The 17,657-nt window shown below is 41.8% G+C and overlaps 2 protein-coding genes across 2 annotated transcripts in view; both read right to left on the bottom strand.

The window, feature by feature from the left end:
• The window catches only part of LOC146304641 (neuronal membrane glycoprotein M6-b-like), a 40,708-nt gene extending 28,455 nt beyond the window's left edge, over positions 1-12,253 (bottom strand). Inside the window, exon 1 of the mRNA XM_084713854.1 lies at positions 12,126-12,253. Within this exon, the coding sequence (XP_084569980.1) occupies positions 12,126-12,129 (4 nt within the window). The 5' untranslated portion in view covers positions 12,130-12,253. The remainder of the gene's footprint in view (positions 1-12,125) is intronic.
• Positions 12,254-13,753: 1,500 nt separating this feature from the next.
• gemin8 (gem (nuclear organelle) associated protein 8) lies at positions 13,754-14,881 on the bottom strand. The gene is made up of 2 exons (XM_084713622.1): positions 14,533-14,881; positions 13,754-14,303 (listed from the first exon to the last, which is right to left on the bottom strand). The coding sequence occupies exons 1-2, from the start codon at positions 14,852-14,854 to the stop codon at positions 14,044-14,046; spliced, it is 582 nt and encodes a 193-aa protein (XP_084569748.1). The 5' UTR covers positions 14,855-14,881; the 3' UTR covers positions 13,754-14,043.
• Positions 14,882-17,657: the final 2,776 nt, after the last annotated feature.

A 17,657-nucleotide genomic window follows, 5' to 3' on the forward strand; every position in this document is an offset into this window, starting at 1 on the left:
AACACCCATCATGGTTAATTTAACACTTCCGAGATATTTTTAATCAGCACTCAGCGAACAAATATCAGCTTCAATCCAAAAGCTGTAACCTCTGTTTATCCTCCAAAGACTGAAAAACACTGACTGGCTGGGAACAATAACCTCTCACACTAAACACTCCACTGCAGTGTTACACTCCTGCACAGGACATCCCATACTGCACTTTTACACTAACATATGCTGCTACTTTAAAATAATACTGTCACTTTTTCTTGTTTTTAACACTTAATTTTATATCTATTTTGCTTATCTCATATACAGTTTTTTTTTTGCTTTTATTTTGCTTATTGTTAAATATTTTGCTTATCTTCATGTATATTTTGTCACACACGACTGTGCTAATAGTTGTTGACTGGTTTTCGTTCGTTCGTCTCTGAGCATTATTCTATATTGTAAATATGTTTGTGTATAAATATGTTTAAGTCACAACAAGCTTGTTGACGAGCATGTGGCAGCAGCCTCCAACACTAATTTCCAGTGCTGTCAAGATATTATTCCCACTGGAATAAAGAAAACAAACACACACACACACACACACACACAGAGGAGGATGCTTCCTACTTTAGTTTTGTGTGTGTGTGTGTGTGTGTTGCATAATGTTTCTATTTGTTGTTATTGCAGGTAAAGCACCTTCAATATGCTTTCCTTGAAAAACAGCTTCACTTAAATTGATCTGAGCTTTGATTGGATCACCTTTGACCAATCAGAGCTTCTTACCGTTAAACAGCCATGTGCCTGGCTTCATTTAAGAGGGGACTCTTTGTTTGCCTCCGAGGATGCTGATTGGCTGAGGGCAATATGTCCCAATCCAATGAGGAATCAAGCAAGGTGAGTCCTTGAATCCCTTGAAATAAAAATGGGTGTGGTGTGTTTATTCAGAGAAAATGTAGAGGGGGGGGGGCTGTTTCCATCATTCACCCCGTTTTCTAATAATAAACACATCCTGAAACAATGGGACACCATCTGTCCTGAATCCTCTTAAATAAGGTTTTAATTCGGGCCCACGTGGCCCCGTTTCAGACAAAGCTCAGCCCACACAACAGTCCAGGACCCCCCTCCCTTCACACACACACACCGCAGACAGAGGTGACCCCACCAGCCCCTGATGTTTTCCTCCAACAAAGCGCCAGACACCAGAGCAGCTAACGTGACATATATGACATTTAGTGGATCCATTTTACCCCGAGGGCTGAAATTAACACCCACTCTGCACCATATGCTGCAGAATCAAAGAGGGTTCAGCCATCACACTGACTTTCTGACATTTGAATGGGTCTCTGATACTGAGCCACGAGGAAACCTGATCCACTGCATAAATGAGGGACCAGGTTTAAAAGTCTGTCTCTATGAAACATGACTGAAAATATACTGGATGTAATTCTGGGGAGCCAGGTGAGAACAGATAGAGACATAAGCTTAGCATTAGCTGGTACCATATAAGAAACTCGTGTTATAGTTATCATTAGCCGTAGCCATTAGCGGTTAAATAACCTGCCACAATGTCAGCATTCATGTGCGCATCATAAGTGCACTTTGGTACTTAAAAATAAAAATAGCAGGACACCTCTATTAATAAGAAAATCAGAATTCTTAAGATGCTTAAAAGATGTTGATGGAGGACATGTAAAACATGATCGTGTCTTCAGTTAACTAATGACAGCAAAATTTCCGATGTAATCTGGTTGCATAGTTCATCTTTAAAGCAAACAATTTCCTATTTCACACAAAGATTCAGACAATTGATTAATATAGAACCACGAACAGGAACAGGAAATCTATTCATGAACAACAAATGAGCACAGCTGAGGATGATTTCTGTTTAAGTTGCCTTAGTCCTCCTGACATTTCCACTAAGGACCTATAGTGGTTTGTGGTGCTACAATAATGGAGGCCATACAATAAGATTCTTTCCTTGTGGATAAAGAAGAATAAAGCAGGTTTAAATGACATAATTCTCTCTTATACAGTTAATACGATGTGAGGAAGAAAAAGCTTCCTTTGTAGTAAGAATGAATCTCACACACACACACACACACACACACACACAAAAAAAAGCCCCACACAAACACTCTAAACTGTCAGTTATTAGGCTTGAAGGGTGAGTTTCAAGTCCCACTTTTTTCTCCCAGAACCCCCGTAATCCCTTGCTGGGTCACACAGATTAAAGACTTGTCCAGCAGATGAGATACAGTGCTCGCTGGCACTCTTCACCATCACCCTGTCACACACACACACACAGACACACACACACAAACACACATAATGTTCAGCGCTTGGACTCGGGCCCAAACCTCCAACTAATGCTGCGTTCCAGAAACGTCAAAAAGTTGGAAATCTCATACTTCCTACTAGAACATATGCACCAAAACGATTCTCCAAGTTTGAATTCCAAGTAGGATGTATCAGCACAGTTTTCCCAGGATTCAGTGACCATCACATCACAGCTAAGTCCCAATTCATGAACTCTGAATTTCGAGTCCTAAAGCCTCAACATATTATTCTTTGTGCAACCCTTTGGTCATATGACAATATGAGAAAAGAGAAACATTAAAGGAGGCATAGAGTAGACAAAGGACAGTTCCCTAAAGATAAATCCATGCACACAGTCTGTAGTTTGGATCTTAAGCAGTGTTTGTTTGTGTGTAAAAGTCATATTTTGAAACCTCACGTTCACAGTTGATCCACACACTCTCCAACTTTGCTGAATCATGTATCATCTTGAGCAATTTTGACCAATTTCTGGGCTTCAGAAAGAGCTCAGTGAGCAACTTTCTCATCTGCCTCCACAACTCCTGGCCGCGTCCATTAAAGGCAGAGCCACGAGTGCCTGTCGAATGCCTGTCTTCCCTCATTACAGCGAGACAGAGAAGAGAAAAGTGGAGCCCAAAACGGGGTCGTCCCAAAGTAATGAGGACGTCGCAGCTCCTTCATGTCAGCAGATGTGGAGCTAATGGGAGAAAAGAAGAAGAAGAAGAAAACGAGGACACAGTAGTCTCTGGACACCTCTACAGAAACAGCCATAACTGCCTTCAAATTGATTTCAAACTTTGGTTTTAAAGATCTCCACAACAAGCTGAGACTCTCATGGTCACATCGTCTGCTGTTGCCATGGAGACGTATAACACCGCCGGATTCAGATCTTTTAGCAATGCATTCTGTTCTTAGAAAACTTCTTATATGGTCTCGTAACAGCTTGAGTCCACCAAGAGCCAGAAACCAAAAACACATTTTTAAGATAGCCATGAAGACTGAAAGGAGGACTGACTGAGAGAAATCGTATCAGTGTGGCATCAGTACAATGACTTCTCCTCCTACAGCCAGCTCAGCTGAAGGCTCGAGTTGTTGACGTGCAGCCAGTGTGTTTAAAGCTTCCTGTGCTGCTGCCTGAAAGCATCAGAAAGACTCATCCTGTGGACGGTTAGAGTGGGGTGTAAATAAGTAAGTTTGTCCCCTGTGAATATGAGCAATCAGCAACAAGATGCATCATGTCTTGTGAGTTTTATGAAAATCAGCCTGGTGGTGCAGCAGGAAGTCCTTGTTTAGTTCCCTTCAGGCTCAGCAGCATTAATTTTAAGCATTTTTTGTTTGGTTGATCCCAAATGAAATTTCTCAGCAACATTACTCCAACATTATTGGGCAGACTGCCATTAAATTTTGGTGTTTGATATTCATGTCCCCCACAGGATGAACTATATAACTTACATTAGATGTACATTAGAAATGGACAGTATCACAGCTCCCCAAAAGTGAAGCCAAAGCATCTCAGTCGCCCCCTGGTGGCTGGCTGCAGTACAGGTCGTAAATCCTGCCTCTTAATTAGTTATTCGATTATATAAAAACAGCATTTTGTACCATGATTGACAGCTTGACTTTGAGCAGGTGGTGTTTGTTCCATCCCTGTCCACTGTGATTGGGCGGCTGGGTAAAAAGTGACAGTGATGATCACAGCGTTTTACACAACAAAGAAAAGCAACCAGAAAAAAAAAAAACGCCCAGCTTGCACAGCGCTCAGTGCCCTGTCATGCTGCTTGCATTCCTAGCGTAATCAAGTCAGATTTTATTTATACAGCCCAATATCACAAATCACATTGCAAACAATTAAAAAAAATAAGCTGGCCTCAGGAAAAAGTGCTTTAGTGTACTGTTAGTCTTATTAAATCAAGGAACACCCCCAACATGCATCAGTGCTCGCCTCTAGGTTTTACAGATTACATTTGGGACATTAAAATTATAGCAATAAATAAATAGTAATCTAATCAATGAATGAACAAATTCTTAAAAGGAAAGATTCTGGTTATTGTCTCCTTCGTCTTCTCCTTTGTCTCCTGTGTGATGCTCAGCCTCACCGCGGGCGTCGCGTTGACCTTTTAACTGTCTTCCTGGCACGCTGCTCAACACCATCATGCATCTCTAGTGTCGAGCACTGACAGCGACTATCAGGCTTTGAGCTCTGATCCCAGAGGTTGACCTCACCGTGACCTACAGTGTCTGCTGTCCCCAGCCTTGGGAAATCACTGCTGTCCGCTGAGAGCTATTTGTGTCCGTCTGTCTAACACAGTGTTTTAGGCCGGCGAGGATGAGATGACACTGCTTCAAAGTCGTGGGACTTGGAGAACTAAAGTTGCAGCCATGACTTCTACAGTTTTCTGAACTGTCATTTTCAATTGATGACTCATTAAGCCACATTGCTTTGTTACTGTTGCTTGGCCTGTCAGCTTTCCTTCTGAGAGACAATATGACTTTTTTTTTTTTTACTATACTGTGCAAACGCCTCACAAAATGCAAAAGGCCCCCTCTACAGTCAGTGCTCGGCTACTGTAGAAACATGGCTGTGCTACATGTCGGACTTCCTCTGTAGCTCTGTAGATATATATGTTTTTGCCTGTGAACATTTTTCACCTCTTCATCTGGAACAGTGGCGTCAGTGGTCACACGCTCACGTCATTATATAATCACAAGTTTGTTCCTGTTGCATTTTACTTTTATCTATACACAAATTTGTCCACCTCAGCTACATGTAAAACTTTGTCTGCGATAAAATGTGCATAAAAACACGTGGACGGGAACACGACTAATGTCGCAGCTTCCATGGACACAGATGCAGCCTTTTATCCATCACGAACACCATGTCTACAGCATGAAAAATGTCTCTTTATAGCTGCAAAGGTTCTTTCAGCTGTGCAAAAAGCAAGAGAAATATGTAGCCTTGAAAAACAAAAGCAGAAAGTACCAAGTCTGTACATTTTCCTTACAGGAGTCATGAAACTTTCTCCTGCGTGCGACAGTTCAGCCGTCTATCTGATCACAGCCTTGCTTGTCTCACCCTGTATGTTTTTATCTGTTTGCCTATTGATTTATCTGCCTTCATTAGTCAAATAGAAGTGTTTTATCAGTAATGCTGCAAACAGGCCAACACTTATGCAAACACAAACACACAAGGATGCCGGTACACTCACGCACACACACGTAGAGACAAGCAGAGTGTCTCAGCGATGGCTTTACGAGCCTCCCGCTGTTGCTTTAGTCTAATCCTTGCCATTTTAATGGGCTTCTGGCTTCCTCTAAAAGGGAAACCTTTGGCAGGGAGCGACTTCGAAGCTCTGTGCCTTCTATTGTCTTGTCTCTCACCTGTGAAGTTCCTCTAATGTCTCTGCAGCAACAGAGTCTTTGTATAAGAGTGTGTGTGTTTGCGCTATTGTGTGTTCGTCGGTATATATGTGTGTGTATGGAGATCCGGGCCCTTAATCTGTGGTGGTGATGATGACCCAGTTTCCCCCCCACCCTCCGCCTCCAATCCCCGCCCTCAGCCGTCGGTCGCCAAGGAGACGCTTCCCTCTCATCCCTGAACGGAACCATCAGATGATGACAAAGGTTAGTCCTTGTCGAACACACACACACACACACACACACACACACACACACACACACACACACACACTCGATCTAAAGCTGTCAGCATGAACACTAAACACTTCTGATGAAAATGTTTTAATTCAAGTCAGTTTCAAAGGAACGTTCCAAACAAATGCAGAATCGGGTTTGTCAAATCAAAGCAGGGTGAGAGGGTTACTCTAAAAATGTATTCTGATACAATTACTTACTGCTATTAAAAATATAGTCAGTACACTAATCCAAGTATTGCCATGTTTAAGTAATGTAACTTGACAACTTTCTATTACTTTCCATTGACAGCTTTAAGTGCATGGTGGACTGGCGTAATGCACTATTGACTGTTGTAAATGCCAATCAATGTCTGTGACAAGTCCCTCCCATGTTGGTTGTTTTACAGGAAACACATAAGCAATAAGTACTTTGTTATTCATTTCATGGTAACTTTAAGTGTGCTTATTATTAATCTGATTATTTATTATAATTTAACTTTTTTCTGTAAGTGTAATGGAAAACACTTCTCCTTTTCTATCCTAATTGCATAACTCGCTCTTTCTCTCTCTCCCTGTGTCTCTCTCCAGTTGAACCAGAGAGCACATGAGCAACTTTAATGCAAATTCATGCAAACTAATCCCATCATGATTCGTCGTCATCTGCACTGCCTGAAACACCTGCATCTCTGTGTGCACTGAATTTGCATGCGTTTGGAAAGTTTCGCTTTAATTTTGGTGCACATTTATCACAGCAAGGCAGGAAGTTTCTGTTTTGGGCCTCTATTTTCTCCTTCAAACACACACACACACACACACACACACACACACACACACACACACACACACACACACACACACACATAGACACACACAAAATCCTCACACCTGACTGAACACCCACCCTCTTCTGGACCTGTGTACAGAAATAAAACCAAAGTGAGAGAACATCTCTGATATATCTTGCCTTATTTACAAGATCTGACTCCTGTCAGTACGGATGGCTTAACCTACACACACCTCCACACACACATGCACACACGCACACACGCCTACACACCCATCCCTCCCCCTTCCATCCAGCAATTTATCCGACGAGCCGCTAATCCCGCTGGCCCAGATTTGGTCCACAGTCTGCTCCACATGATGTTGTGTTGTCATCGTCATCCCAACAACTGCACACACAACCCACCACAATCCCAAACACACACACATATACACCCCCACCCCATCCCTGTCCACGCCTGCCTGCCTGCATCATGTGACCTCCTAGAGAGTCATGTGACTCAGGAGCTGTTGCACCTGTGACCTACTGTACTGAGCTGCAGCACACGCCAGCAGCAATGTGGGATAAGAGCCGCTTCCATCTACAGTGTTCAAGCGCACCATGAGTCACCGTGTGGAGGAAATGCAAAGCAGGGTGGGCTCATCATCTTCATCATCATCATCATCATCACTCTGGGGGTGGGAGAGCGCAGCAGGGGGGGGAGGTGTGGGAGAATGGCAATCCCCTGCTGTCTGTGGGTCATGTGTGTGTATATGCAGGCTATATTTATGTTCTGCCTATTTTTTGTCTGTGTGGGCTCGTGCGATCGGATGTGTGACTGTTCGTATTCGAGATGACGCCCGCCTCGGAGCTTTGTGCATCGCCACGTCGCCATGGCAACAGGTCCTCTCGACGACGACTGATTCTGACACATCAGAGTAGCCGTTAGGGCTGAGCTTAAAATCCTCACATGCAGGATAAGGAAAAAGACAAGCAGCCTAAATATGGAGGCAAATATGAAGGATGGGTGGTGGGTGTGTTGAAGTGTTTGAAAGTTTCAGTAGGTATCTGTGATATCGTTTGGTACGGTATCCATGGTACCCTATAAATCATCAGTTAAAGGGATAGTTCAGCTTTTTAGGAGCAGCTAGGTGCAACAAAGAGGGGCCGCAACAAAAGGTAGTTTAGCAACTTAAAAAAGGTCACAGTCAAATAATCAAAACTATTCCTTTAAAGCTATAAAATCATTTCATTCTGAGACTATCAGGAAAATGAAGAACAGATGCTGAAAAAGTTGAACAAAGCGGGTTAACAAGGATGCATTCTGCAGTGAAACTGCATAAAAGCAATGATGACGTTCTATAAATGGCTATAAGCGGTGATTAATGTTGGAAATACTCTTTAACTGTGAAAGCCAAGGATGAACATTACTCTAAACCTGGCCAGCAGAAGCAGACTGATGAATCAGTCCACTGCTTTTATCTCACATGGGAACAGTTTATCATAAGTCTCTGTATCTTTTGTTATTTGTCTGCCAGCCACTAACTTTCATGTCGTTCCAGAGTCTACTGTTCCCTCCCTGTCCTGCAGTTCACCTTTCATCCTCACCTGAGCTCCACATCTGCTTCCAATCCCCTCAACACCTCAGTTTATATGTACCTGCCCACTTTCCTCAATTTACAGCCAGACTGTCTTTTGGGGTGCTCATCTTAAAAACCTGGTCATGTCAGCATTTACAATAGCAAAGTTTTGAGTTCAAATGGGGTGAATGTTAACATCAAAATTTGCACCTTTGACCAATAGCAAGCTCTCCTGACAGTGCTGGTTCTTTTGGTCCTCTTCAAGTATTACAGAGCCTTTACATGAATCCATGTTACCCTGTAATAAAAGCAGCACTGCTTCTCTCTGCATCTGTCTTAAGCGCTGAGTCAGAATCATAATACACTTCTAAATTCACCATTTGTCAGTCTTAATTTGACTCTTGTGGTGCAAAGATCAACAGTTACGCCACTGCTGATATAATTAGACAACTATCAGTTAATGTAACACTTTTAGACTTTTAGACACTTAGATAGTTTTAGTCAGCTGCCCCACAGTCATGCTGTCTCTCATATTAATACTCCTAATAATTTAAAACTGAAAAGTCAACACTTGTTAATGATGGAAAATGTGCTGCGCAGTCCTGAGGATTTTGATGTTCTTGTGTGCTATATTCATGTATTTTATTCACGATAGACAGTATTACATAACAAAACACACCCTGGATATGTTTAAAAGTGTTTCATTTGTGCAGTTCTCTAACTATGTTTGTGCAGAATCTGGGTATCAGTCTAAAAATATCAGCTTTAAGCAACTTGCCAACTCAACAGATTTAAAAAAACAGTAATTATGGTTTGCATCCAGCTTTCCCCAGACTATTATTATGGCACTATTGATGCAGTTTAAGTGTTGGTATGTTGCTCGTCTAATCAGGTCAGTGGATCGTTCCACTTTCTGCTTTTTTTCTTTCCAGCTGAGTGATGATTTATTCCTTCAGAATAAAACAATCCTTTAAAATCTGCAGCCTTTGAAGTCTGCCTGCTCTGACGGCTGCTACATTCAGTATCCATTCTGCAGATCAGCGCATAGCAAATCCACAGGAGAGGATGCAAGAGGATATGAGTTTCCACATTGAGCCGAGCAGAGATGAACTGCAGCAAAAAAGAGAGCACAAAGAGCGAATTCACGAAGGAGGACGAACGGGGGGAGGACGAGGAGGAGGAGGAGGAGAGGAAAGACGCGGGGAGGGTGAAATGGAAAGAATAATGATGAAGACAATGAGCGGGGAGATGATGAGAGAAGCAGATGAAAGAGAGGATCATGATGCTGACGATGATGAGACTAAAGTAGCAGTTTGTGGGGAATAGCAGGCAAAAGGAGGGGAGCTGGAAGAAGAGAAGTTTACGATGGCTTCCTGCAGAAAAAACTGCTCCAGTTCCCCCATCGCAGTAAATCATGTCATTTGGCTACATCCTGTCTGTTCTCAACTTCTCACCGGCCTGAAGGCGATAAACAGCCCTGCTGCCTTATTGGAAACAGATGTTATGAATGGGAGACAAAGAAAGAGAGGGAGAGACACAGAGGAGAAAAGTAACGGACAGGGATGAATGCTTGAAAAAGTTGGTGGCTTTTGATTCTAATTTGATCAGTCTGAGCGCTACTGGTTTCAGGTCAAACTCCAGTAAAACAGACACACAATGCTGAATTTCTGCCAAAACATTCTGGTCTGATTACTCGCTCCAAAACAAATGTTGGTCACATTGACGGCCTGTTTTCTGTGATCTGAACATGGTGGAAAAGTTGGTCAGTGACAATAAAAGAATAATTTTACTACTTTCTGTGCTGTTTTTGATAAACAAGAAGAATATAAACAGACTGTGGTTTGGTTTGTTCTGTTTTGCCTTTCATGCACAATGAACTAGTGTTATCATTGTCACATAAATGGATTGGATTTATTTGTTCTTTCTTATGCTGGTCTGAATGATGTTTTTGCTTAAACAATATTTTTGGAAGAGAAACAAAACCTTTATTGTGTTTTTCCGGTGCCACCAAGGTTTAAAGGGCATTCTTCTAAAGCAGGCATGTCAAACATATGGCCTGTGGTCCAGTACTGGCCTGTTAAAGGGTCCCATCCGGCCCACTGGATGACTGTGAAAATTGCAGAAAAGTCACTTTATTTCCAAAACTGCTATTCCCGATCTGTCTACCAGGGGTCGAGCAGATAAGGTGAGCGAGCCCCATGCTGGATACGTTATTATAGATCCCACATGATTACATACAGGCTACGTGACAGTATACACAACACTGTCCATCATGGGCTGCTGTTCCTGCAGACGCCACCCGCACTGGTGGAAAATTTCACTGACAAAAAGGAGAGAAGGGTGTCAGGTTCTCTAAGAAAAATGGACTAGTTTCTGTTTCTTACTTTGCACTTAGACCTTCGTGCACCACATCAGATATACTGAACCTTCTGTATTTAACAACCTTGTCTAGATAAACTGGACAAACTGGCAATTTTTGGTTTAAATCATTTCAATAAATTAAAATTGACATCAAACATTGCCTATGTTGACATGACAAAATGTGTGCAAAAACCCTGCACTTGCACCTGCAACATGCGTCCAGGCAACACACACAACAGCAATTGTCTTCCGTGTGTCAGCCTTGTCCATCCTGTTTAATCCGCAGTGAGCAAACAGATCACTCCCTCTTAATCCAATCAACATCAACTCTCACATGGGGAGGATGAGGCAAGCTCACATTTTACCTTCTAACAGGAGACATTTGCCTTAATATGTCCCATGTCACTATATTCAGGTAGATTTCATATTTCACTCCAGGAAATGTCTGGAAAACATATGCTGTAGTGTCATATTTTGGATGTCTGTGTTGGATGAAGTATTCAGATCCTTTAATTACATAAAAGTACTAATACCACACTGTGAAAATACTTCAAGCACTGCATTAAAACAATGGTGAAGTGTAATGTGCAGTGTAATGCTCCCTGTTTAGAGATCTTTGAAAACTAACTAGTAATTAAAACTGTCAGATACATGTGGAGTAAAATAATGATATTTTCCTCTTACATGTAGTGGAGTAAAAAGTCAAATAAAACAGAAACACAATTGGAGGTAACAATACATCAGGAAGGAGCAATTTATTTGTCAGTGTTCAGTTGTTTCATTCATTTAAAAAAACAGCATATCATATATATATCATGGACGTGTTATCGTGTTTTTGGTATGAAATACTAAAGTTTCAGTACCATTTGAGTAAATGTATTTCGTTACATTCCACTACTGCACAATACTTGTCAGGACTTTGCTCCCATCTTAATCTTTAAAAGCTGTTAACCCTGTCCTGACCAGACACACACACACACACACACACACACACACACACACATGCACACTTTACAGGGCTGCATGCATTTTCTTCTCCAAACACTAAAAACCACACAAAGGGATTTCTTTGCTGCTGGCACAGTTTGACATTTATAATCAGTATTTAAAAAGAACAGCCAAAAACACAAAGTGGTCCTCACACACAGTCACACGCACCAACACACACAGAGCCACAGATAATCGCGCACGGGCGCGCTGGCACGCTCACTTTGAATGGCGCACGTGTACAACTGAGTTCTGATGTCCAGAACATATTGTTGCGATAATCAGACAAAAAAGATGTAAGAAATAAGTGGGGTTCTACTTTTATTTTGAGCCTTTAAACTGATAAACAGGCAGGAATCGCAGAGAAACTTCCTGCAACTGCTGAAGACAGATTACATCCACACATCAAGAAACCAACAAGAATCTGAAAGTGACCCCATTTCTTGCAGCAGTTCTGAACCGAAACTAAAGATAATAATAAAAAACAAAAAACGTATAAAACAGTTGACCTACCCATGTTATCAGCTGCCGTGGACACTGGCCCTGAGACAGACTCTGACTCCAGTCCCTGATGTGACGGTGATGCTGTCCACAGGTTGTTTGCTTGAAGGGGGGCGGCAGCGTTTAAACAACTGGACGTCCCGTTTGGGAATCGGGGGGGGCGGGGTGGAGGGTGAGGGGTGACGTCACGGCCGCTGCAGCTCGAAATGGATCAGACTTCATTAATCCAAAACACACTCCCAAGACAGGACTGTGCTTATTGCTTCTCCAGGCCTTATTCCATAAAACAGGGAGGAATTCAAATGTACAGATACTTAATGTTTTTACTGATAACCAGCTTACAACAAGGAGAAAAGTTATTTCTATATTTATTCAAGTTTCTGGCTAATTGTCAATTAAATTTAAAATTAAATTATAAGAACTTTTGAAAGAAGACAAACACATTATTCCTCTTACAAATACAGCTCAGCAGTGAGGTTTTAAAAGTGTATTTCCTGTTCAGGACTTAGATTATTAGTCATGATGTCGCAACTATCCAGTGGGGACTGACCACGAGCTGCGAGATTGTCAAACGATGGTTTATCTTCTGTTCTGTTAGAATGGAAATGTTTCCTGCTTACGCACTGAATATACTCGCTATACAGTTCATATAGATGAGGTTGGTACACATTTTAACTTCCTGCAAGAAAACTTTGTGGGATTAAAAGCAACTGAAAATTTCAATCTCGCAATCAAGTGTAAAAATATGCAGTTAAAACATTTTAGATGCAGAAACACACTGGCCATAAGCTAAGACTTTATCCAGACATAAAAAAAACTTTATTATAAACATAAGTCATATAAAAGTACACATCCTTCAGTGTAAAAAAAACAAACAAAAAAAGGGTGCAGGGTGGTGTGAGCACCAGATAAAAGAGAATAGTCAACGTCCCTCCTGAGAAACCACACGTGCGGCTTTGAACCTGATGAAATGTCAGAATCAGAGAGGTGCAGTTTAGAAGCAACAACAACAAATCACTCTTCGCGTGCACTGAAAAGTGGAATATCAGAAGCAGCCATGCGGGAACGCTTCTAAATCTGAGCGGAGGAGAGGCGGTTGACAGTGTTTTTGTGGTTAAACTAAGTTGACAGGCACAAGAGGAGCTACTGCAGCATGTAACATCGGCAAGCTAGAGGGTAAACAAAAACAGATTAGGTGGAAAACACACAGGCACATGTTGTTTGAATATATTTACATCAGCTACAGGAGCAGTTCTACTGTACGTCTGACCCCCAGCTGACAGCAAGTTTTGCTCTTTGTGCTCAAATAAACAGACTCTTGGATATAGGGTGGTGCTGTAGGAGGAATTTTAACTGGGTGTATCCTCCAATTGGAAACAAGCTAGAGTGATGACACTTGATGCACATGTTCAGTAGGATCCTGCCTGTTGAAAACAGATTTTGAGCTACGAAAGTAACATTTTTGCATTCACTTTAATATTACAGTCTTGTCCTGATTGGTGAAACTGTATTGTTAATAAATGCACTCATGCCTGTTTTTTATATCAAAAGATGACCAGTGCATTTCTGTAGACTGAGTTATGAAAAAAAAAAGCATAAAAAATGTTTCGGTTGCCCCCAGTGTCCCCCATGGTTGTTAAAAATAACGTGTAAAACAACAACAAATCCAACAATATGTGAAGCATCAAAATCATAAGTGTTCGCGTAGAGCAGCAGCTGACAGGTCAGCGACATTCACGTCTGGCTGAGCAGAAGCTCAGCTAATTTACGCAACTTATTTTGTGCTTAAAATAACTTCTAACCCTGAGCTAACCCGAACTACATTAGCGGTGCCGGCAGCTTCCATCCATTATATGACAAAGCTGCCATCTCACCCGGAGATCAGAGCAGGGATTTCCTCCAAAATCAACAGCTCTGCCTGCGGCCGCCGTCACAGTTTCAGTGGGATGACGGGCCAGTACTTTGGCTGTTTGAGGTCACGGTTTCTGTCGAAAGTGAGCTGCATCGCCGCCTCCATGGCCATGATCTTGGGCGCGTCCTCGCCATACAGCTTCTTCATCTCGGCCCCGCGTCTCTCACCGGGCCGCTCGGACGGAGGGGCCACGCTGCTTCGCCAGGAGACGCCGTGCAGGTCCTGGTCGGCTGGCACGTAGGCGTCCTGCTGCTCCGCCTCCATCTGTTGCTGCTTCTCTGCAAGGAAAACAGGTTATTTTTAGAAACGCAGGAGGCTGTCTCTTCACCTTACAGTATTTATTTTATTATTTAAAGCAGTTCAACATGGCAGCCTCCGTGTGAGAAGGCCCGCACCCTGTGTAGACATAAATGACTCATTGTAAGGTAACAAAAACACGACAATTCTTATTTTCATGTGATCATAAACTGATGACTCCAAGACAAAAATGTCATGTATGTTTCTTACTCAGCTCCTCTCTGTGTTTCTCTGTCTGGGCGAAGTACTCCCGAAGCTCCTCGCTGATCTCCATGTTGCTGACGTCGCATTCGATCTCGCTGTCCGAGCTGCTCTCCCCCTCATCCTCTTCGCCTTCGTCGTCGTTCTCTCCAGCGTGCCAGTCCGCGTAGCGCCGGTGGCTGCTGGGATGCTGCTCCTGGCAGTAGCCGGGGCCATAGGCAGCCTCCAAGGCCTTTCGGTAGGCGCGCCTGTGTTTCTGGTGCCAGGCCATCGCCTGCTGGTAGTGCTGCCGGTAGCGGCTGTACACGGGGCTGGAAAACCAGGACATCATAGTACCGATGTCCTCCTGCCAATGAGAAGGATCAGTACGGTTTTATTTACACTCATAAATCTGTGGTTTCAAACACGGATGTCCGATGTACTGCATGCTGAAGTATTCAACGGATGGTTCAGATTATCTGAAGTGGGGTTGTATGACGTACTTAAACATTTTCAGTGTATTAACTACAGATCTGCACATCTCAGGTTTGGAGAAGCAGCAGGAGTATCAAGTACCGGTGTATCAGCTAAACAATGTACTGCTGTACTACTACTACTACTACTACTACTGAATATAGATAAATACCTCATACAACTCCACATAAAATAATATGAACTATCCCTTTACTATGTCACTTGCTGTGGACATACTCATCTAGGTCCAGTCAGGTTTCAGTAGATGGACATCAGCTGCCATTGTGGGTTGTCATTAAGACTATAACAGGAGCGTGTTGCTATAACGTGACCTTTAATGTATCATTAGTAAGACATTAGTAGACTTACCATGACTGGAGATGACTGAGGTTCACTCATACTTCTCTGCTAACTTTACCAACCAGCTGCAAACCTGCTAAAACTGAAAGATACAGAATTAGCAAAGAGAACTAACTGTTCTTCCGTTAAAATAAAATATCACTCAGTTTGACTTATCAGGATGAATGAACGAGACGTGCTGACGTCTTAAAAACAAAGATGGACGCACACCAGACGTCCCACTTCACAACAAACACCACCAACAACAACACAAGACGACTAAACATACAACACGTCATATAAAATGTGTATTTACGCACTAAACGCCTCCCAATAGGAAACATTTACCTGTATGTGTTGTCAACTTGTTTAGCTGATCATGATGCTTCTTCCTCAAAAAATTTCCCGGCAGCCTTTGAGTCACAGCAAAATAAAAGCCGGCTACGTGGCGCCACCCAGTGGACACTGTGAAACAATGCAGAATATTACCGCTCAGTGACGGTCGTGAATAGAAGGGAACCCTTGATTTGCAAAACTCTCGCGAGATTTGTCCGCGTTGCGTTTTCATTGTTCACGTTGTGCAAAATTATTTTGCTTTATGGTTGGACGAGGCCGTGTTTCAAATTAAAGTAGATAGGGGTAAAATATCCCACTTCATTAGTGTCAGAGAAAGAACATAGTGTGGGTTTAAATAGTCACTCTTGCGAGATCTGCCGCGAATCTGGAGTTCCCTTCTACACACGACCTGCTGTAACTGACACATCAGGATTGTTTTGGCCTGTGTTGTGTTAAACCTGCAGGAAAATTCCTGTCATGGGTGATTTACAGTGGAAACAGGTTTGTTGTATTCTTAATAAATTATATTATATCAAGAGTACTATAATATTAATAATAAAGTGAAATAGGCAGTCCTCAAAATTTCACATTGATTGGACAAATGCAGCTATAAGTATTCTGTCAGCAAAAACCTACATCTATGTAAATACCTTAAAAAAACTTAAATATTTTTGGTTGAAATAAGTGGGAGTTGAGTTTTCAGTTGTCTTTTTTATGCTATTAGTGAAACAGAGTCAAAAAACTTTGTATTAAAATTATTGTACATTTCTATATTGCACACATCTCGTCAAACCTCAAATTATGGTTTATTAATAGTACCTTTGATCAGTTAATTGTGTGTTTGTGTGAATACAATATGATAATAAAGTCTATTTTATTTTGAAAGTACACACCCTCGTTTCCGGCGCCGTTTATCGGCGGAACATTTGTTTGGCCAAGGTGCGCACCTAATTTGCTTAAGGTAATTAACGTTTTATTTTAACAATTAGACAGGTTAGCTCACAAAAAACGTTCAGCGCTAACATTAAAGGGATAGTACATAATTTGTCAAATCAGATATTATTATAGTTGATATTTATTGGCTATAATTTAAATCCTGGAATAATATATACATTTTCTATTTTTGGACAATATTTTTTCTGCCCCACTATGTATCATGCAACTCTAGTATTAATGCTTGCTTTTGGTGCACAGAGTTCACTGAGTCTGTTTTTTCTGTCTGGTTTAGGATGAAGCTTCTAAGATGTGAAGCTGCTGCAGGAGAAGAAGAAACGTGTGGGACCTCCGGCTGGAGCTTTGCATCAAGAGGGTCTCACTGTCATATTTGACATCTCTGACTCTGGCCTAATTTGGTAGGAGATCTAATGTGTTGATCTGTGCACTCCTCTGTCAGTCTGTGTTTCAGTTTTACACCTCCGGCGTTTTCATTTAAGACAAGAGTCACAAAAAAAACCAAAAAACATCAGAAATCTTTGTGCTTCTCTGCACATGAAAGACGTGCTGCTGCAGCAGGCCTTAAATCTATGCACACTCAGTGAATTTCAGTCAAGTTTTGCTGGTGTGGAAGAAGTTGTAGAAACAGAAGCATTAGTTTAACAAACTTTTTTTTGTAAGCGTGCATGAAGGGAAAGTGGCCAATGATATGCCTGTAATCAGTGTGGGGATGCACCTTCAGACTCTGATCTTGATTTTGTGTGTGTGAAACTTGACGTTTCAGTTAAACAGATGTTTCTCTGAGGCTTATCTGCTCAAGACACTCTTATTAAACTTCATCTATGTGGCTTCACATTATAGTTACTTAACAAACTTAACACCCTACTATTCTTTTGTCACCTCTTAATTTGACCTCCTCTCCTACACAAAATACTAAGGTGGGCATGTGCAATACTAATGTATATATATAATACTATAATTGGATGTGCACAGGAAATGGTCAATATATGTCTAAATTTCTATTTAGCACATTTATTCTATGTTTGTCCACATTTATTTATATTCTTATGTAA

Source organism: Lutjanus erythropterus, chromosome 24 (genome assembly GCF_056507025.1).
Source record: "Lutjanus erythropterus isolate fLutEry1 chromosome 24, fLutEry1.hap2, whole genome shotgun sequence".
NCBI classification, from domain to species: Eukaryota; Metazoa; Chordata; class Actinopteri; order Lutjaniformes; family Lutjanidae; genus Lutjanus; species Lutjanus erythropterus.